This window comes from Elaeis guineensis, chromosome 1, assembly GCF_000442705.2.
Source record: "Elaeis guineensis isolate ETL-2024a chromosome 1, EG11, whole genome shotgun sequence".
In the NCBI taxonomy this organism is placed as follows: Eukaryota; Viridiplantae; Streptophyta; class Magnoliopsida; order Arecales; family Arecaceae; genus Elaeis; species Elaeis guineensis.
In genome coordinates, this window is record NC_025993.2 from 113,545,893 (window position 1) to 113,568,097 (window position 22,205).

The 22,205-nt window shown below is 37.1% G+C and overlaps 1 protein-coding gene and 1 long non-coding RNA gene across 4 annotated transcripts; both read right to left on the reverse strand.

The window, feature by feature from the left end:
- Nucleotides 1–511: 511 nt before the first annotated feature.
- On the reverse strand, nt 512–10,329 carry LOC105038618 (uncharacterized GPI-anchored protein At1g61900). 3 transcript variants are annotated; one of them, XM_073260210.1, is made up of 9 exons: nt 10,176–10,329; nt 7,695–7,846; nt 5,615–6,469; nt 4,844–5,089; nt 4,719–4,733; nt 4,489–4,629; nt 4,265–4,312; nt 986–1,098; nt 512–899 (listed from the first exon to the last, which is right to left on the reverse strand). In XM_073260210.1, exons 2-8 carry the CDS (start codon nt 7,726–7,728, stop codon nt 1,031–1,033), a joined length of 1,407 nt encoding a protein of 468 aa, XP_073116311.1. In that variant the 5' UTR covers nt 7,729–7,846; nt 10,176–10,329; the 3' UTR covers nt 512–899; nt 986–1,030. The 3 variants fall into 3 exon arrangements, with proteins under 3 accessions (XP_073116311.1, XP_073116310.1, XP_073116315.1); XM_073260209.1 differs by having other exon boundaries at nt 512–1,098; XM_073260214.1 differs by lacking the exons at nt 512–899; nt 986–1,098 and adding an exon at nt 1,115–2,276.
- A 1,602-nt stretch (nt 10,330–11,931) lies between these two features.
- Nucleotides 11,932–18,984, reverse strand: LOC140854783 (uncharacterized). The gene is made up of 3 exons (XR_012137924.1): nt 17,743–18,984; nt 17,586–17,675; nt 11,932–12,432 (listed from the first exon to the last, which is right to left on the reverse strand). It is a non-coding gene; the product is annotated as an uncharacterized lncRNA (long non-coding RNA).
- Nucleotides 18,985–22,205: the final 3,221 nt, after the last annotated feature.

Genomic DNA, 22,205 nt, shown 5'->3' on the forward strand with positions numbered 1-22,205 from the left:
ATTTGGAATCTGGTATTTTTGGGAAATGTCAGATGCATCATGGTAACTAAAATGTGAAGGTCAAAAAACAGAGGGACTCGGTAATATATAATGTAAAACATCCCCCAAGGAGAACTATGTTAAAGCTAAATGAAAGAGGAAAATGGTAAACAATTTGTTGGTTCTACATGTTTCCAAATGTTGCTTCATACTATACCCGCTCGATCGATATTGTTCCAGTTGAACATTTTTAAGATCTGATAAGGAAGAGAGAGAACTAAAATAGGGATTGTTTCTTTTACTGCGTTCATGTATGGTGGCAAGAAATAATCATTGGTTGGTGATTTTTGCTGATAGATGATCAAATCCATCCCCCAGCTTTCATTTCCGTTGGACATGCTTGAATCTTGTTAAAGTTTTAACATTGATCACAATGTTTCAAATCAGGACATAGTTCCAGAGACCAATAGCATTCAATTCACCTGTGACTCTATAATACTTGCAGAAAAGGGCATGAAGAACAAGAAGCAACTGCAGCAAGCTATATGAATTGATTATATCAGCTTGATCACCCAGAGAGTATAACATATACATGAGCAAGGCCCAAAATGGTTTTGTTGGAGATTAATTTTCAGTATGATATTGTAACTAGTGTAATCTGTCATCCTGCGCCCAAAACTACCAAAAATGAAATGAATGAAAATCTGAATCAAGGCCAGCAACTTCCACTCCAACAAGCTCAAACAACTGCGCATGCTTTCTAGGCTGCAAAGACGCCACTGAACGACAAAAATAACTGAAATGGCCGAGATAGCCTCAAAGTGAAATACCCATTTGGCCTACTTTCTATTCACAAAGAGCCTCAGGATCACTTGCGTGTTTTCTTCATTTCAAGAACACTGGTGTAGCCATATGCCCTCCTGATGAAACAATGCCCGCAAAGTATATCAAAAAGGGGTCGGCTTGCTAAATGTACAGAGATTTCCCAGAAAAGGGACATCCCAACCTCTGCAATATCTGCAGGCTATAGTTTGAAACCCAAGAGCATGCTTCAAAACAGTAACCTGGACACCAAATACAGAAGGGGAATCAAAGTTCTCACTTCAATGCCACAGCTACCTGAGAAAGGGGGAACATCAAACTGTCAGTGATCTTGTAACAGAAAGACTGAGTTTGATACGATTAAATAACTGAGAATCTGCTAAGCAGAAAATAAGGGTTCTTAGGCCTATAAAACAGAACAATTCACACAGATTATAGAGCTGCCACCAACTTGCAAAATCAGTAGCATGTATGACTTCTGATCATTCATTAAATCAAAAAACTCTAAAAACTTTGCACGCTGACAAAAAAGATAAATAGCTTACGAAGATACATGCATCACCTTCAAACCAAGTATTAAATGATTTATAACAACGTTTTACCTGGTACGTCCTCGCCTAGAAAAATAAGAACAGATTAGTGAGAGTGACCTGGTAAAATGACAAATACCAAGGTTGCCTATTTAGGAGCATATTGTGGAATCCAGCAGGTTCAAGTATGCATGGAAAAAAGATGGAAAGATACCACACCACATGGATTAAAGTTTTATTTGTCCCTCTGATTACACTGACTTCTACCAACCACAGCTAGTGCATTGTAACTCGAACTCTAGTATTGTCATCCCATCCATCATGACCAAACATTGGCTTCACAAATGCTACTACAGGCACTCCTTTAAGAGACAGGCTATTCCTCAAAAACCACCAGATTCTATCTTAATCCAACATATAATTCCAAACCTAGTGCAACTAAAACTCTAGACAGAAAACTAAGGTCAAAACCAAAATCCAAATCAAGCTCCAAATATCCTTCCAACAGCCCCACTTAATCTGAACTTTGTTGTGCCATGAAATGCCATAGTAACCAGAGCCATCTATTTGGAAGTATATGGAACGTTTGAAAAATCGTCGAGTCAGTGATCATGTCACATGATCAAACTTGACCACAAGTACTCAAGAAGCTTCACGTCTTCCTTGACCAGTTGTGCACCATAGATAGCATGAACAATTTGCACATAAAATTTGAACTTGAGAAAGCACCATGTCCCACTGTATATCATGATTACATGCACCCTATTGATCACCACCTATTACATCCAAGGCATCAACTTTTAAACTTGCATCTCTCATCAGCAGGAGCTTCCACCAGCAACTACTTTCCTCACGTGCACCAAATCCGAAGGAATGACTTCAGTTACACTGAGACCATCTTCACTCGTAAGCTTCTTGGGTTCATCCACGTGTTGAAGTAGATATCTAAAATTTATGCATCAACACTAGTTATCTTGCTGGATTAAAAAGTGTAAATTTTATCATATGACTGAACCTGAAGTAAATTGAATCTTAAATAATATCAGATCTCATTTTAGATTAGACTTTCTGAAATGAGAGAAAAGATGATGTTTGATAAAATCCCCATTTAGAATGACAAACCATTAATCCTGATCAATAAGACATTGGATATGGGGAACAAGCATGCTTCAAGTTTAAAACAATCATAAAAACAACACTGATTTCTACTGCTTCATTAAACTCACTGATATATTACAATATTTCTTTCTTCTGGAGCTTTCTTTGCTGGCCAAGACAGTCCAGTTCTTTCCTTTTTTGGAATATATTTCCTTGTCCATCCTTACAAAAGTAATATCATCCAGAATTCCATTGTATAATTATGACGCAAGACCTATTACCTGAAGGATAAAAAAAACAAAAGAAATTGAAAGCATACTCTAAGATATCACCTTAAGACGGCCTACAAAAAGATACTTTGCATGTCAAAGAAGTCTTTCTTTCTACCTCCTATTTGAATGCCACTGCTTCTCTTGCAAAGAGGCATAGGTCCCAATTATTTCAAAAAAGCCCCATAGAACATTCTTCCTTTTTGGCTAAAAAGTGCTTCTATTTTGAAGCAAGAAAGTAAAGAAACAGTGCAAGTTGTCAAACAAACCTAAGACTAAAGTCCCATTTGAATTATTTACATCTTCCATTATCTCTGATTGCAAGGAGGAAGCTGCCCATTTTGTTAATACTTGCTTTATAATTATTTATAAAGATGTCCCAGGAAGCAAACTTGGCTGCCAATGCTGATGAGATAACAATCAGATTTTTTTCCAATATTCTGAGTGGTCCATAGAGTTCAACGATGTGATCCAGTTACAAAGAGAAGAACTACATATGTTAGAATCTAATTACGTGGTCTAATCTTTCCTTTGGAAATAACCAAAAAAAAAAAAAATCTTTTTAACGAGTACTCCACCATTTGAACAATTCCAGAATTTAAAAATGGCTTGCATGTGGAAATACTTATTAAAATATGATTTCTACCAACTAAAAAGAAGAAAAACACTCAAATTTCCGTATCTATATGTGATACAGAAGTTATAGTCAGTCACCCTAACAAAAACCTAACATATATGATATACAATTCAAGCATAAGCTAAATGGTCCATAACTTACCAAGATTTTTTCCATAAAAATTCAATAGCATTGACCATTTACTGAGCATAACAAGGTGCCAAACCATGGCCGATAAGCTTTAACCCACTTATCTGCTTTTGGTTATGCAACTTTCTTCCATTACAACACTGTATAAAAAGTGATGTTACCAACCATGAGGATTTTTCAGATATCCTGTTCTTCTTTTCTAGTCTTCTACACAAATCTGGGTCCTCTCTCTAACAATGCAATACCATTACACGTACGTGTACATCTGAACTTAATAGTCATTACTTCAATCCTATGTTAGAGACCATGAGCAGGGAGATAGTCTTTCTGATTCAATATTTCTCTATATTTCCTGATTTGCAGCAAGGATGCTAGGGCAGGGAAAGAAGCAGAAGTTCCACACACACACACACACACACACACACACAGAGCGCAACAAGTTTTATGTTGCTCGAGGTTCCAAGTAGCAAACAGAAGGGCGACTGGTGCAAGATCATTTTCAACACCACTGATTAGTAATCCTCTTCTAATTTTTGCAACTACAGTGGGTGCAAAGAAAGGTAGTCGTACAGGACATCAGTATCTAACATGATTTGCTCAAAATGGTCAGACCTAGCCATATAATCCCTGCATCCTATAAGCATAGCCTCCAAAAACAATTCCTATGAGATAGACTACAATATAATGCAACTATACCAGTTGCCAGCACAAATATGGTATAGAGATGTCAGTTTGATGAGAAAATGCATATATGAAAGGACCAATGGCAAACAATACTGATATCATCCAGTATAACGTACCTGAGCTTCTAGAGGTCTGGGGTATTGGTAATGCAGGCAATGACATCTCTGTAAATGCAAGAATCCGGATCAAAAAATTAGTTTCAAAGTGATGAAAATCATCAAGCTTGCATTGTTATAACTAATGTTTGGTAAGTTGGTATTTATCTCATGAAAGCGAAACTGCCAGTAACACAGTCCTCAATTCTAATTGTTACCAGATAAAAACTCAATATTTTACTCACCAGGGGCACAAAGAGACAGGGACGAAAGAGAGGATGAGGCCGGCCATGGTGCAGCAATATTGTCACTCAAGTCACATGTAAAGCTAAATCCTGTAACATTATCGAGTACAATGTCTGCTGGTAAACTCCGAAGCAGACAACCTGCATTCAAATAAGCACTATAGGTAAAGAAGATGATATCCTAGACGAAGTACCGATAAGGCAATAAAATAAAAAAGTTTAAAGCAAACCTTGTTGCCCATATGCTGCTCCAATTGCATAGCACAGACCAACATAAGTAAAATAGTGCCAGAGATTAGTCACAATTCAGAGGGTTTAAGTTGAAGAGGAAAAAGTTAAGAAATAACAAACATACCTTGAAGGCTGAAGTCTTTCAAGTCAACACCACAAAGTTCATATACATTTGACATAACACCACCTTTCTGTAGCATTGACCCAAGGAGTGTTGCGCAGTTGATGGCTTGCCTGTTTGTTATCAGCATCTGTTTTTGTATTGCAGCAATATAAGTATTTACTGAAGTACAGCAGGAGGGATTTGGAGAAGCCATATCGCGACATGCTTTGATAACTGATGAAGGCTCTTCAAATGTCAAAGGACAAACTACAAGAGTAAAAACCAAATTTCAGTGACACGTCATAAATTTTTGTTGTCATATCTACATTTTGTGAAGCAGAATCTCTTATCATGCATTTATGGGTCATGAACATATTCCATTCGATATTAGGATTGTGAAATGCAGCCAATCAATGCAAGAGATAGAATTAATGCAGCATCAATGCACACATGCAGGCAAATGAGTGTTTAGAAGTGTAAGCGTGCAAGGGTAATTATAAAAATACGTATATAAACTCCTATTTTTCCATTTTGTCTGTAGTTTTTCCACATTTTTCTCATTTTTTTTTAATTTCATTGTTTTGGCATCATCTTTTTCTTCTGTACGAAGAAATACTGGGCTAATATTCAAGAAATATGTAAGATTGCAATTACATTTTTGAAAGAGACAATGCCTGGTTTCAGGAAATATATATGTATATGTAGAGGCGGCAAAGGTGAAAAGCATGTCCTACTATCGTAAGCAATGATAAATCCTTACTGTGGCTTTACAAAATACAAAATAGGACGAACCTTTGTTAACTTTGCAGCCAGATAATATCCGAAAAGCAGTGTTAGCAGCCTCTGCTGAGAGCTTCCTGGAAAGCCAAGCATACACCACCCCCTTACAATCATTGACAACATTGACCTCAGTGCCACTCCCAGGAATATTAGAATTCTCGAACATACTTGCTCCTCCTAGGGAGATGTGAAGTGCAGCTTCCACAATTGCAGGTTGACAGACCGGCCTGCAGCACTCCTTAAGTGGGTCAACAGTACTGCATGCATCTAGCAGTTTGCTTGTGTTGACTGATTTCTCAAATGATGTAATATTCTTCACAGGACACGAACCACCGGTAAGATTTGATGACTTTACAGAGCAAAGTGTAGGGATAGTACTGTTTGCTCCTCTGCTAGCTAATATACTAATGACATCTGAAAAACAATCATTAGCAGTAGCCTGATGCAGAACAAGAGTATCAGATCCACTACCGTAAGTTCCTTGAAAAATGTGCATCAAACTATTAACCTGGGGGCAACAAACAACATTCCCGACTAATGCTGCTAGGGGTGCAGAACAGTCAGATGCAGTCTTGTCCACAACATCTGAGATTGAAGAAAAATTTACAGGGCATTTCCCAGTCAGAACTGGCTCATATGTGCTTGGAAAGGATGGATACATTGGTGATAGTGGTTCTACTGGATATGGATTACGTGGAATGACAGCAGGAGAGATCTCTATAGGATCAAAGAGCCCACTTGGCGGATCAGACAGCACAAATTTATCAGGAACATTGGATTTTGGATTAAGTACTACTTTCTGTGACACTACTTGCTGGAAACCACATAACCAAATTGCAAAAATGAGAATTCGACGATATAATATACCTGCAATACAACATATCTCTAATCAGCATTTATTGGGTTATCAAAATCAAGAAAACAGTAGAATTCATTAGTGATAGTGGTTCTATCGGATAGCATGTTACACACACACACACACACACATCATTGACCTTAAAACTGAACTCTGTAGTTACTAGCATTCAGTCACATCTGAGAGAAGGATGGATGGCGGTGATTAGATAACAAATCATCCCAGCAGAATAGGATTTGGGGAAAGAGGGGGGGGAGGTGGTGGAGAGAGGCGAATCATAAGGTGTAAGGAATCCCAAGCTTCCACCAATCCATCAATCTTTTTTTTTTTACCTTTTCAGATATAACATTTTTCCTTTGCTGATGCAATTTTTGGAATTAATTTGTGTTCTACTTACCTGCTCCAACTAGAACTTCCTATCTTTCTTTCTTTCTTTATTTCTCTAAAGAATTTTCTAAGACTATTACTGATGGAACAAATCCCATCTTTCCTCAATGATAGCATTAATCCCATATTTCTTTTCTTAGTTGGACTATCAACAGTACATTTTATCCTGGTTTTCCCCCTCGCATGCAGTCATGCGAGATGGTTGATTGAACATCCAATAACAAACACTGATCAATCATGTGAATTCTCATTATATATTGGTATCAATAAAACGCTGTTAGCAAAATTCATCATACCCATGCTAAATTTTGTTATAGGTATGTGTACCCAGTATAAATACCTCCAAACTCCAAATGTTTCCTTCCTGTATTTATGAACATGTATTGTTTGATGAATATACTAGCATTACCAACGAGGCATCATATTACTCTACCGATGCATACTTAACTAGTAAATGATTTTATGTAAGCAACATTTTTTAATGAAGTTTCAATTTGATTTTTTTGTTAAAATGGGTCCAACCAGAACCTTTTCTGTTGTTATTCATTCGATTGTTAGTAAAATATCTGCAGAACAATTACTATTACGTCCTAAAAAAATATATATACAAGCAAATAAAGAATTTAAAACCATTTAACTCAGATGATCCTCTCTTTAAATAGACAAACTGGTGAAACAAATGAGGAAAATACAACAGATAAATAATGACAAGGAACAAGAATGGGAAATGGCAGTGCTCTGTTGACAGTCATGAAGTGACTTTTTTTTTTTTTTTTTTTTTGAATATGTAACTTGATTGAAAATTTCCAGGAAAACAAACAACTTCTGGATTTTCATTCAGCCACTTACCATGAAGGTGAGAATCAGCATTAAGAGGCTCCATTTCCCTTCAACCTTTCGATGACATGGATGCCTGCATGAAGAGGTGCCACAAGACAGCCGATTATTTGTTCACCAACACCCCATGGTTCCAGTATACAGTGAAATGCCCTGTGGAGGACCTGCAACCACAAACTTTCAGGATGGAAAATGCAGAGGGGTTTCTTCATTCAAAGATATTTTGTGAACAAGTAGTTCTAAAGATAATATCCCGTTATCTACTAACTCTTGGTATTTATTGTTTACGTGTAAAAGGTGGTCAAGCTAATTACATTATTTAGTGCTGGATTATAGGGCAGCTTATGAGTCAATAGAATAATACTTCAATTAAATTGATTCTCATGATATATCGCAATTTCATCGCTCATTGATTCTGAATTCTCAGCACTAATCAGATAAAAGACTTATGAAGCAGTCTCAAATAAGGTGGATTATCTGGAGATGCACTACTACAAGGATGCGATCATTAAACATAAATGAGTCCATACAGAAAATTTTGTAGAATTGCAGAAAGAAAATTAATGTGGCATGCATCAACAATTTGGGCAAGAAAGAGTGTGTATGTACATAAAACCAGGGCAGAAAAGTAGAAGGTCTCAAGTTTTTGCGTTAAAAAACCTAGGAAAAGCAAAGCCAAGCATGAGTTCACTTCATGATTTAATAAGACAATAAGATATATTGACTAGTACAGTGATTGATGATAAATCATGGTACAAAAATAGAGATGATCATATCATGTATGATGAAACCAAGAGCTCAATATTGTGAAAGAAGGGGATTTCGTTGGAGCATAAAAACCTTTTAAGAAGACTATAACTCCATCATCTCATAAAATATGCCTACTAGATGAAGGTCATTCGTTTCATAAAAGATCCCACATTGTCATACTTCTTTTGCCTCCAGAATCTTTCCACGATTACAAAAGTAGTGGAGGATTGCTCCCCGTAGCATGATCCCAAACTACAACTAATAAGGCCTCTTATCAACCAGTTGGTTTCAAAGAACTGTAGCAAGCCCCTCTCATATTTAGAGTTCCCTGGAAAGGAATTCAGGGTAAATTTTTAAAGTTTATCTTGGGTCAAAAGCTGACTGCAGATATTTGCTCACTTCATCCATGTAACCAGTGAACTAAGGGTTATGATCCATAGTCGAACCCACTTTGCCGGGTAAAGGATTAGATGATGAAAGCTAAACATTCTCTCGCCCTTTTCTCTATCCGCCTTCCTCTCTTGGAATTCTTCACAACTTTGAATAACTAATTTCTTATGGTTGCATTTTATCAAACAGACATGACAATAAAGTACAACATTTGAATTGCTAAATGCTAATCTTTGCGAATTTTATTTTGAGTATCTTCTATCTTTTCTGTAATTTTGTGATCTAGGTAATTTTAAGTGCACCTGCTGACTACCTCACTAACTCACACTCTTGAAAATTGCCACAAACAAACAATTAACAGCCTGGTTTTGTCGATCAGTTAAGTCTTCTAAAGGATCTTTTATGTCTTAGACCCCCACCCAAAAAGAGTAATAAAAGAATAATTAAAGAAAAGACATAATGAACTTAGCTTTACTGCAATGTTAGGATGATTTCATCCAACTATAAAGTATGGGTTCACCAACTATACAAGGGAAGAGATGCAAGTGGAACCACTTCTCATAATCTATAATCTCTGCATTAATATTAAAGATCAACCGCTAATAGAAATAATCTCCCCCAAGGATCGCAAGAAATGAGCAGTGCTTGTATTGTTGCAACCACAAAAAGGACATGTTGTTCTTGCTGTAGATCTCCCTACTATGCTCGCGATCCCATTTCACTCAGATCACCCTATTCATGATGTCATCATCAAGCTTGTGTTGGAAAGATCAAGCCTCTTTTCTGAAAACTTAGGGAAGTAAATTTTAATCTGCGGACAAACTTGAAAAATCTACTGATGTTCTTTTTCTGCCGAATGCTGCTTTATTGATTAAGATAGCATATACAGTGAAATCTACTAAAAAGAAAGAAAAACCCAAACTTTCTACAGTGATCAAACATATAACAGTGAAAAATAAAAATAAACAGATAAATATGGAAGTAACACAGCAAAAACTGCTATCCACTAAAATATACTTAAAAAATAACACTCCATGCTCCAATGCAACAGTAAATCAGATTCCAAACTCATCATCAAATCAAACATATAAAAGCAGCAAAATCCTTTTTTTACCACTAAAACTGAAATATAAATACACACACACACACACACACACACACACACACACACATATATATAATAATGCAATTCAGGAAACCTGATTTTAGAACAAAAATGGGACAATAAAAACAACCATGTATCCTCTACTTCTGTTCTTTCTCCCACATTTCATCAATAAGTTCCTTGGACAAGAAGAGACGAAGAAATCAACAAATCAGACAAATCTACAGCAGAGAGAACCATAAAAATACCTCCTTTTTGCGATTTTTCCACCACGAATCGAGCTCGAAATGCGGATTCCGAATCGCTCCCTCTGAAACCCCTTTCGCCTTCCCCTTTCCTCAGCTACTTTCCCCTTTTCCAACCACAATTCTTTCTCTTGTTTTATACTCCTCTCTCTCTCTCCCCCCCCCCCCACTCTCCCTCTTTGTCCCTCGCTTTTAGCTTTCTTTTATACCTGCGGATGCCAAAGGGAAATTTATTGCCGCTAGGTAAATAATTGTCCGAACCGACTTCCCAAAATACCCCCTACGTTGATTCAAAATTACGAACGGTTAGGAGAGGTCATCAAGAAGTCTTTGCGATTGGAATTATGTGGGGCATAGGTTTGGCTGCTTTGGGATTGACGAGTCCACCAGATGGACGGCAGATCTTTTCGTTTGGTAGTTTTGATGATTTTTGACAGGCATTTGGGTTTTGTACCCTTCAATGTAAGAGAGAATATTTGGGGCCCAACTCTGTTATCAGATGAACGGTTGATGTTCTTCTATACGACAACCCCACCCATTCCGGCCAACTCCCGAATTAAAACCAATAGCCTTGCGGCATAGAGTTTTGGTTTGGTAACGCGTAGCATTACTCTCTAATTGCCCGACTCCTGTCTTGCCGTGGGATTTTGGGACATGAGTCAAGGGGGTGGCAAAAAAATAGTAGATTTTAAAAAATGAGGTTTGGTGAGTTCTAAAAAATATATATATAGAGACACCTCCTCAATTTAGAATCTAGATATCTTCTTAATTTTAAAAAGGTTTAAATGGGTCCTTAAAATTCGGTCCTCCAGCTCTAAAACCAACAGGGGACATTAGCTTGACATTTCATGCGATCAAAACACACTCGCCTTTTTCAAAATTCCCGATTGACAGCTTAGCTGGGTGGCCCTCGGATGGGTTCTTCCTGTCCCTCTCTTCTCTCCCCTTCGTTACTGGTATGCTGGTAATAGCTGACTTGGCTGGTATTTCCTTTTTATGTTTTTAGTTTTCTTTTCCTTCTTGGGGTTTTTCTCCCCTTTTGTACCAAAAAAAAAAAAACACTCTCATTTTTTTCGAGGTATGAAAGAATAAAGGGATTTGAGGTGCTTTAAGAGCTATACAGTAGATGATCCTTAATTATAGATGAGTACTTTGAGATCCAAGGAGGTGAATGAATAAAGAAGTTTGGAGTACTTTGAGATCTGTGCAATAGATGATCCTTAATTATAGATCAGATACTATGGATGTTTTGAGATTTATGGAAGGAATCCTCACAAACAATCGATAAAAAAAATATTTAATTATAATGTAATTTTATGCTATTATATGATGGTCATATGACATCATTCTATTATCGGAGATGAATGATAAGACTAATTTATAACAATTGAAAACTTGAAGGATGTATTTGAAATATTTTAAAATCGAGAGATGTCCTTGGAACATGCCCTAAGTTGAGTGGTGTTTCTATATTTTTTTCAAGAAAAAAAAAAAAGGTATGCTCATTAGTTTATTTTACAAGTGCTATAACTGATTATCTATAAAGGTCACCACTAAATTCATGATATGGTAGCCCTAGATTGGTGCTACAAATAGAAGGATTGATGGTGTTAGTTGGGATCTATCACCTAGACTTGGCGTGCTTCCTCGGTCCACCTCTTAGCCCATAATGGATTATCCCAGCAAGGCCACCACCAAAAATTGATCGCCAACAGTTTTTTTTTTTTTATTGATATAAGTGGGTGTTCACACTGATCTGTGTGAGTACACTTCAAAAGATCCAAAACTAAAATATCCTACAGTAGACATGGGCAAGTCTAACCCTGACATCAGTTTAGTCACCGGTGTGCTCGGCCACATAGGAGACAATTCAATCAACAACGTTGTTCGCCTCTCGAAAGACATACTGAACAGAGATCATAGTGAAGTCATGAAAGTAGGTCCGAATGTCCTAAATGAGCGGACGCACCTTCGACTGCATCGTGTCACTCCGAATCTAGCCTATCATGATAGCAAAATCTTTTCAATAATGATCCTTTCTACCCGCAGCTCTTGCGGGGCACAAACAATGCCAGTCCAAGTAGCATGGTGCTTAATATTTGGAACAGATGGCTCAAAGATATGTGATCCTCCCACCGCAAGCAATCTAGCATCAAGTCCTCAGATGACTAAGCCAGCACCACCTCTGTCATCTCTCACACTGTCGTCAAAGTTTATCTTGATATATCCCGAACGAGTTAGGACACTTGGAGCAGCTTTTCTGACAAAGCAAAGCCAGAGGAACCCGTCAGAGCCTAGAGAATTAGATCGTGAAATAAAGAAAGAAATATATAAAGAGAGCTACTACGAGCCTATTAGAATAACCAAAGAGGGCACTTGCAATCGATAGAGCAATGCACATTAATATTGAAAATATCTAAATGTAGTGCTATAGCATTTGATGTAATATTTAGCAACCAAAATGATATGGCATGCTAAGATTTGTCCAGCTTATGACTTGTGTAGTGATCTGAATGCATCCATAAACCCTTTAAAATTTTCTGATCGAGCCTCCTTTACTAAGATGAGCAAATATGAGGCGATCAACCTCCGAGGTAGATATCTCTTCGCTTGGGTTAGCCATCATAGTGATCGATTTGAGCTGAAGATCTTCCCACAAAAGAAGCAGTTTGATCCCTCTGTCTCAAATCTGTATGTAGCCTTAGCAATCCCATCACATGATGTTCTTAAAATTATTATACCACATCAACAGTTTGTTATAGTACAATCTTGAGTTTGTTGAGATACAATTCATTAGAAATAGGAGATCCTAACTATAATCTTACAATCCTCCGCCGATCAGGTAAAACAAAAACCAATACCCTCGATGTCCCAAGATCGGTGTCAACACATAGATATATATAGTTTTTTTAAAAAAAATAAGTTTTATTAAATAATGAACAAAACATGTAACAATATTAAAAATCCAAGAATGAATTATAAGAAATATATCAATGGAATAAAATAATTAAAATAAAATATATCATAAAAATAAAAACTTCAGATATAAAATTTGGTATATAAAATCAGAACTAGCTATGACTACAAAAAAAAAAGAAAAAAAAAAAAGAAAAGAAATAGAAGTCAAGATTCTTAAAAAAAATAGAAATACAATTACTTTTGAAAATTAAAAAGCAACCTCCCATGGAACTCTTCTGACTAGAGTCCAATGGATGACGTCATTATGCATTCCAAGATCAAATGCATATAAGTGCAAACTTGGGCTGCTCGATTTTTTTTTTGAAATAATATATTTTTAATAAAAAATTCTAAAAATATGGTGGTTGGAAAAATATTTATAAAACTATCGTTGGTGGGCCGCATCAAATAAATTCATGGGTTCAACCCATGAATTATGGACACACGTGGATAATTTGTGGGTTGAACCCATGAATTCTCTGATTCAGCTGGATCAAGTGCATGAATTTTGAAATTTGAATTTGTGAGTTGGAGCTACGAATTAACCAAATAAATTTGTGGGTTAAACCCACAAATTCATTGTTAACAAATTTTTTTTTGAAATTTCAATAAAATACGCGGGTTGAACCCACGAATTCAAGCTTTCGTGGGTTCAACCTACGAACTCAAGACTTTATGGGTTCAACCCATGAATTTGTTTGAAATTTTCATGAATTTGTGGGTTGAACCCATGAATTCATTCAAAATTTCATGAATTCGTGGGAACCGACAAATTCATTTAAATTCCTCCTCCATTGCAGAAGTACACTAAATTCGTGAGTTCAATCTACAAATTCATTCAAAATTTTCAACCGTTCATAATTCATGGGTTGAACCCACAAATTCATTCAAATTTTACTTGAATTCGTGAGTTTAACCAACAAATTCACTGTCTTTAAATCCATGCCCCACCCTCCCTTCAAGTCCACTCCTCACCCTTCCTACTCCCTTCAAGTCTACTCCTCACCCTTCCTACTCCTTATTGAGAGTTTTAAAAATTTTCTTGCATTAGTCCATATATTTCAATCCCCTTCTTAAAGTCGATTATGACTTCAAAAAAAAAATAGAGTTTTATCGAAAGAAAAGAGGACTCGAGTAGAAAAAGAAAAGCAACCATCTCGTAGGTACGAAGAATCTTTGTTTCTAGATAGTGAGTGTAGTGAAAAATTTCAATCAATTTTTTTTGAAAGAAAAATTGTAGGAGGTAGAATAGTCGATTTAAATAGTTTTAATAATTTTCGTATTAAATTTTTGTTTGAAAGGATGGGTTAGCTATTTATAATTATGCTCAACAAGCCAACGTATCCTACTCTGGTTCACTATGTTTATAGTAATTTTAGTTTTAATAGTAAGTCTTATTCTATTTCATCGTATGTTAAAGGACAATTGGTCGAATTTGATTGCAAAGTTTTAGATCAAATTTTAGATATTCCATCAAATGGTGATAGATTTTTCAATAGTAGTACTATTTGGAATCATCCAGTATGAGACTATGCTTTCAATGTTAGAACTATTTTTGATGACCATATAAGTGCGACTGGTAAATCTGATGTAAATCTATTACCACTTGAAACTAGGTTAATCCATCATATTTTTACGTTTATTTTTCTGCCCAGAGGAGATCATAGAGAACATGTATCATGTTTAGATGTTTATCTCCTCAGAATGGTTCTTTCAGGTGATAGGGTTAATTTGCTCTATTTAATGATGTTTTATATGAATGAATGTTTTCAAAGTTCAAAAACCATCTTGCCATATGGAGCTATTCGGATTGTTATATTCGAAGCATTTGATGCCCACTTCATGGTTGATGATGAAGTTGTCAAGGTTAAATGTAGTGATATTTACAATCATACATCTTTGAGGCATATGGGGTATATATTTCATGATGGAGATGGATGTGTACATCTACAGTAGATGAAGAAAAATATGGCGGTGAAGGAGATGGTCAGCCTATCGACAGAGAGTAGCCCATACATGCTACACAATCTGATCAGCAGTCATCCGACCAGCATGCATTATCTGCTTAAATAAATCATTGGAGATATCTGTTAGCAAGAGGTTTGCACATATAGATTTTCGACTGGATGAGGGATTTGCATAGATGGGTGCCCGATTGGATGAGAATTTTGGACGATTTGATCAGTTCGTACAATATTTTTATCATCAATTTTTTCCACCACAACAAGATCCTACTCCGGATGATTAAACTTCAGTGATTAGTAGCAGTACGTGAGGCTTCACCCGAAGATCCGCCATCTTCTTCATTTATGTTTAGATAAATATACTTTGGTTTGATGTATGCATATGTACCTTTCTTTTGTTGTTGTTATTTTACATGACAAATGTTGTAACCTGATCAAAATTATGTAAAATTTAAGATACGATTTTGTCAACAAAGTGGTTAATCAAATAATTAGTGTCAAATGAATAATTATAAAAAATTAAAAAAAAATTAAAATTTAACAAATATATTGAAAGTTGGTTAAAAATTTATAATTTTAATAAAAAACTAAAAAATTAGAAAAAATTGAACTGTGGCACGCAAGCCGTCTGTGAATTTCGATCGATCATTGCAAATCGAGCCGACCGATTGAGTCTGAAACCACAGGTCGGTCGATGATGTGGCACGCAAACTGTGCCGAATCGAGCCGACCGCCTGAGAATTTCGATCGATCGCTGCAAATTGAGCCAACCGATCGAGTCCAGAATCTCAGGCCGGTCGACCACGTGGCATGCAAGCCGTGTCGAATCGATCGACTGTTTGAGAAATTTGATCAACTATTGCAAACCGAGCCGACCGGTCGAGTCTGAAACCACAGGTTGATCGATGATGTGGCACGCAAGCCATGTCGAATCGAGCTAACTGCCTGAGAATTCCAGTCGACCGCTGCAAATCGAGCCGACTGATCGAGTCCGAAACCTCAGGCCAGTTGACCACGTGGCATGCAAGCCATGCTGAATCGATCGACCGCCTGAGAATTTCGATCGACCGCTACAAACCGAGCTGACCGATTGACTCTGGATCCTCAGGCCGGTCGACCGCGTGGCACGCAAGCTATGTCGGACCGATCGATCGCGGCCCATCGAGTTGATCGATCGACCCTAAAATGTTAGGCCAATCGATCGCAAGGAAGGGGAAGTGGTCTCTTCATTGACCAGCCTAACGTTCCAGAGTCGATCGATCGACTCGATGGGCCGCAGTCGATCGAAATTCTCAGGTGGTATATCGATCCAGCACAGCTTGCGTGCCATGCGGTCAACCGGCCTGAGGATTTGAAGTTGATCAGTCGGCTCGGTTTGCAGCGATCGACCAAAATTCTCAGGCGATCGATCGGTTCGGCACAGCTTGCATGCCACGCGATCGATCGGCCTGAGATCTGGAGTCAATCGATCAGCTTGGTTTGCAGTGGTTAATCAAAATTCTTAGGCGATCAATTGGTTCGGCATGGCTTGTGTGCCACGTGGTCGACCAGCCTGAGGTTTCAGACTCGATCGGTCTACTTGATTTGCAGTGGTCGATTGAAATTTTCGGACAATCGACTCGATTCGGCATGGCTTGCGTGCCACATGATCGACCGACCTGTGGTTTTGGACTCGACTGGTTGGCTCGATTTGTAATGATCGATCGGATTTCTCAGACAGTCGATCGGTTTCGCACGACTTGTGTGCCACGTGGTCGATCGGCCTGAGGTTCCAGACTCGATCGGTCTACTCGGCTTGCAGCGGTCGACTGAAATTCTCGGGCGGTCCACTTAGTTCGGCAAGGCTTGCGTGCCACATCATCAACCGACTTGCGATTCCAGACTCGATCGATCGACTTGATTTGCAACGATCGATCGGATTTCTCTGGCGGTCGATCGGTTCGGCACAGCTTGCGTGCCACGTAGTCGATCGGCCTAAGGTTCCGAACTCGATCAATTGGCTCAATTTTAGCAAGCCCGCACTACCCCAGTTGTAGTGTCCTGCAGCCTTAAAATCGACAAGTAGTGGCAAAAATATTATATGCATCATGTTATTTGATTTATCTGCATACAAACATTCCCCCATCAGCTGCATAATATATGCCCGAGCATAACGCTGTATTGCTATAATGTCTGCATCCTATGGTAGCTTAAAAAACTGCTATCCCAACCATGCAAGATTCAATCGGCAACCTTTTAGTTTATCAGTAGGTGGGACAACACCTAGCAAATCAAAGCATACCTGACGCTAGTCCTGACGTATGCTACCTATCACTGGAAGACCATCAACTGATAAACCCAATTGAATATTGACGTCCTCCAGTGTGATAGTGCACTCACCAGGTGGCAAATGAAATATATGAGTTTCTGGATGCCACCGCTCTACGAACGCGGTGATCAAATACCAATTTAGCGAGATGAATCCCATCCGGCTAAGTCCGTAAAAACCTACCTGCTGCAAAAGTGAAACTATCCGTATATCCAGTGGGGTCGATCGAGTAAAAGCTAGCTCTCGCCGTCGACATCGAATAAAGGAATGCTCCTGTAAACATGAAAAAAAGTTAATTCAGATCTCTGAATCTTTAAATATATTTAATATAAATACATACCTGTCCATCCTAAATGGTGGAAGATCGATGAGATGCCTGAGCATATAAGATCGTCTGATCTACTGGCCCTGGCTCCATGTGCACAATACTATAGAACACATTTGTAAAAAGAAATTTTTGTTACTGAATCAAATAAACACATATTTGATATTTCATCAAAGAAACACATTTAAAACAAGTTAGAACAAAAGTAGTACCACATTACAATAGATAATAACAAAAATTTTTTTTCTGATAATAATACAAGTCAGAATACAAAAGTTTATTGTCTGGTTGTCGGACATGTCCGTCTGCTATGTCCAACTTTGCTACAATTTCGACACCTAGTTCTGTTCTCAATTTTTGTCCAATCCCTTTCATTCTTTAATCTAGAAGATCGTGATCTTCTCTTTTGTCGCAATCGTTCTTTCTGTGGTATAATGGTGATATCAGTTGTTTGTTGCGCCCAATAATCTGCATGCGGGATGAGTTGAAATTGATGGTTGTAACTATGATGATACTCTTCTAGTGTGTAACATCAATCAACATATCATCAAAAATCAATTGACATATGTGCACAAGCAGCCATCACATGAAAAAATGATAAATGATAACACTGCTATTTCTGATACGTACATGTACACTCAGATAACTGTACTATTTGCAAGCATATTAGATTATTAGATCAAAAAATTAATTTTTATTTGTAATACGTAACAACTTAAACATATTGATTCTACTAAAATCTACCATCACCTGAGTATTGTTGCCTTTATTATTATACGGCCCACGGAATGCTGTTTGGTCTTGAAATACTCCACTTGCTCTATCAAACTTTGTGATATTATGAGATGTTGCTTTTGATTGGTTGGCAATCACACAAGTTGTAGCAAATGGAACAAATTTTTCACCTCTAGTTAATGCTTCATTTGTCTGGGCACATCGATCATCAAAATATGTACAAGTCGAAAAAATATCAGTTGGACCAATGAAGTTACCGGTAGAAAGCATGCATTTTTCAGTATACCATTAAAATATTCTGATAAATTAGTGATCATCATTTCAAATCTTCGACCACCATCATGTGCACGAGACCATTTCTCCACAGAAATTTTATTCAACCATTGAATAGCTTCTGAATTCACCTTTTCAATTTTCATCAAAAATTTATGGAACTTTCTAAGTTGTGTTTGCGTTCCGATTATTTTCATCAAATCTCTGAGTCTGAAGTCCCGAAACCGAGTATTGAAGTTACTCGCTATGTGGCGCAAACAATAAATATGATGTGCATCTGGAGGGTGCCTGATGTGCAAATCTTAAAATTTGTAAATAAAACCGCAAGCGCACGGTGTGCAGAGTAGCACGACCAGCGAGTACGGGTCGATCCCACAGAGATTTGGTTTTTAAAATGATTTTCAAATCTATGCTCAAGCGAGCTTTAACAAAAATCGAAAGTCGAAAGTTGTTTGCTAAAGACAATAAGACTAAGGATCTAGGGTTTTTTGAATCCACTAGATCTAGATTAGGGAATTCTACCTAGAATTTTTTTTATTGATCCTAACGACTACTCCTCTTGTCTTTCCCAAGCATAGATTATGAAGGGACTAAGGTCCAACGATAATCCATCAAGATTCTTTACAGGGGAGTAGTAACTAGGATCCCTTAGGGTTTTCTCCTCCTATGCACTGAATCAAGCATGAACTATGAAGGGACTCTGACCCAACTGTAGTTCATCAAAAATTCTTGGCAAAAGAGGAAGAAAAAGAAACCCTAAGAAAAAGAAAGAACTCTATGTAAAATTCCTACTCATGATCTAGCTTCATCGCAAACCCTAGAAGGGATGCTTAGCTAGACATGATCTAAATCTACTTGCAAAATTTAAATGCAGAAAAATAAACTACCCTAATTTCATAAATTAAACTATCCTAATTGCATAAAATTAAATTGCATAAATTAAACTATCCTAATTGCAAGAAAAATAAATTGCATAATGTAAAGAGATGAAATTGTATAAAAATAAGATTTTATATATAAAAAAAATTTATTACAAAAACCTCAAAGCTCGAGGCTTGAAAAGAGAGCTAAAAACCCCACTATCTAGGGTTACAAGCTTGATCTCCAGGAAGAATACCTAAAACAAGGGCCTTTGGGGGCTTTTTATAGGCATTTGGGGGTTATAAGGTTTTCAAAACTTCCGATGTGGGACTAAGAGGTTTTAGGGGGTTTATGGTGCGCCGATGGGTCCATGGTCCATGCGCCTGTTGCTGTGGACCAGGCGGCTAACCAGATCACCAAATCAGTTAATTTTTGATCAATTTTGATCTGATTTGACTCGGGTTTGACCCAATTGAGTCTTCTTTCTTCATTCTTCAATTCCTGGGTCAATTTAACTCCGTTTTGCATAAAATTTGCGCCGTTGGAATCCTCTTTCCTTGTTCTTTCTATTGATGATCTCTTCTTCTGCAAAATATAATAACAAGTATCAATTTCTTAATAAAGTTAGATAATTTAGATATTAATTGATACTTTTTATGTCAATTTGTGACATAAATCACACCCCCCAACTTAATCATTGCTAGTCCCTTAGCAATGTACCAAAATAAGATCATATTCCAAAAAGATCCTTCCTTTGCAAATTAATTTAAGATCAAAATTCAAGAAGTTTTCTAGTATTACTAAGTAATGAGCTTCGAATTAGAATCAGTAGTCAGTCTACTTAGAAGCTTTCTTAGAGTACACTTAAAGTTTTATAGCACTTGTGTGAGTGATAACTAACTTAGTATTTCAGTATTAACTTGTACAGGCCAATTGTATCATTTTTCATAACTTAGTTCGATTAATTTTTTATACACCCCAGATTAAACAAAGAACTAAGGTAGCTTTCACACTGTTTTTTTTTTTTTTTTTTTTTTTTTTTTTTTTGCTGAGCATCCTGGCCTTCCCACCACCGTTTGATGCGAATCTCAACACTTGACTTAGGTGAAGAGACCCGGTTACTAGGCTTAGGGCAATCCACATTTACTCTGTGTTTTGCATTTTATTTCAGGCAGGTAGCTCTTTCCTTAAATTCAAATTTCTTCAATTGGGGTGTAGAGAAAATTATCTAATTTAAATAATACTCAAATCCTTAATTGGCCTTACAATTAACACCTACTTTACCTTGTTAGTGTGCATGTGCAATTGGAAGTGCTAATAGTCTTTAAATGACCTAAGCCACCAAGAGTCTAACCAGCTAATCTTCTCCGTGACTCACTACATTAGCAAATACTTTCTAACTTACTCTTATTTCTTTTATAGATTAATTTATTTCATATATATATATATATTTTTTTATTATTATTATTATTTTTTTTTTTTTTTACATAATATATTAAATGCAAGAAATAACTCATAGTGGAAGGAAAAGGAAATGATAACACCTGATTTTGTTCAAGCTCTCCCCTCAACTTGACCGACATTGTCCCCAATGGAGTTTATCTAATTTATTTGTCCTAAGCAAACTGAAAACAAAGAAAGCATTAGAAATTAAATAAGCTGGGTTGCCTCCCAGAAGCGCTAAGTTTTATGTCTTCAGCCAGACCAAACCTCGAAGCAACTTAATCAGAATAAGTTGGTTCATAAAGAACCATGGCATCTTCAACAGTCTTGACAGGTAATTCCAAGAATGGTTTTAATCGTTGACCATTAACTTTAAAGATAACACCATTACTTGGGTTTTCAATCTCAACAGCCCCGTGTGAAAAAACTTCCTTTACTAAAAATGGTCCTGTCCATCTAGACCTAAGCTTTCCTGGAAACAGATGTAATCTAGAGTTATATAAGAGCACCTTTTGTCCGATATTGAAAGTTTTTCTTATAATTGATTGATCATGAAATGCTTTGGTTCGTTCCTTGTATATCCTTGCATTTTCATAGGCTTCATTTCTATGTTCTTCTAATTCATTCAATTGAAGCTTCCTATGGTTTCCAGCATCGTTCAAATTTGTATTTAGTTGTTTGATGGCCCACATGGCTTTGTGTTCTATCTCAATAGGCAAGTGACATGGTTTACCAAACACAATCCTATAAGGAGACATTCCTAGATTGGTCTTGAAAGCGGTTCGGTATGCCCAAAGTGCATCAATTAATTTTAAAGACCAATCATTTCTATTGGCATTAACAGTTTTTTCCAGGATCTGTTTGATTTGTCGGTTTGACACTTCAACTTGCCCACTAGTTTGAGGATGATATGGTGTGGCCAATTTGTGGGTGACATTATACTTTTTCATCAATGTTGCAAAAGGTCGGTTACAAAAATGGGTTCCCCGATCACTAATGATTGCCCTAGGAATACCGAAACGGGAGAGAATATTTTCTTTAAGAAACTTAATGACCATTTTGCTATCGGGTGTTCTACATGCAATTGCTTCTACCCATTTTGAAACATAATCAACTGCTACTAGAATATATTCATTTCCAAAGGAATTTGGAAATGGTCCCATGAA

What these genes read in the sequence shown, in the direction of transcription:
- LOC105038618 (XM_073260210.1), bottom strand. Translation starts at nt 7,728, where the DNA reads ATGGAGCCTCTTAATGCTGATTCTCACCTTCATG. An exon ending in CCTGTCTCTTTGTGCCCCTG is followed by an intron (nt 4,313 to 4,488) that starts GTGAGTAAAATA and finishes TTGCATTTACAG; the next exon opens with AGATGTCATTGCCTGCATTA. An exon ending in CCAGACCTCTAGAAGCTCAG is followed by an intron (nt 1,099 to 4,264) that starts GTACGTTATACT and finishes CCCCTTTCTCAG; the next exon opens with GTAGCTGTGGCATTGAAGTG.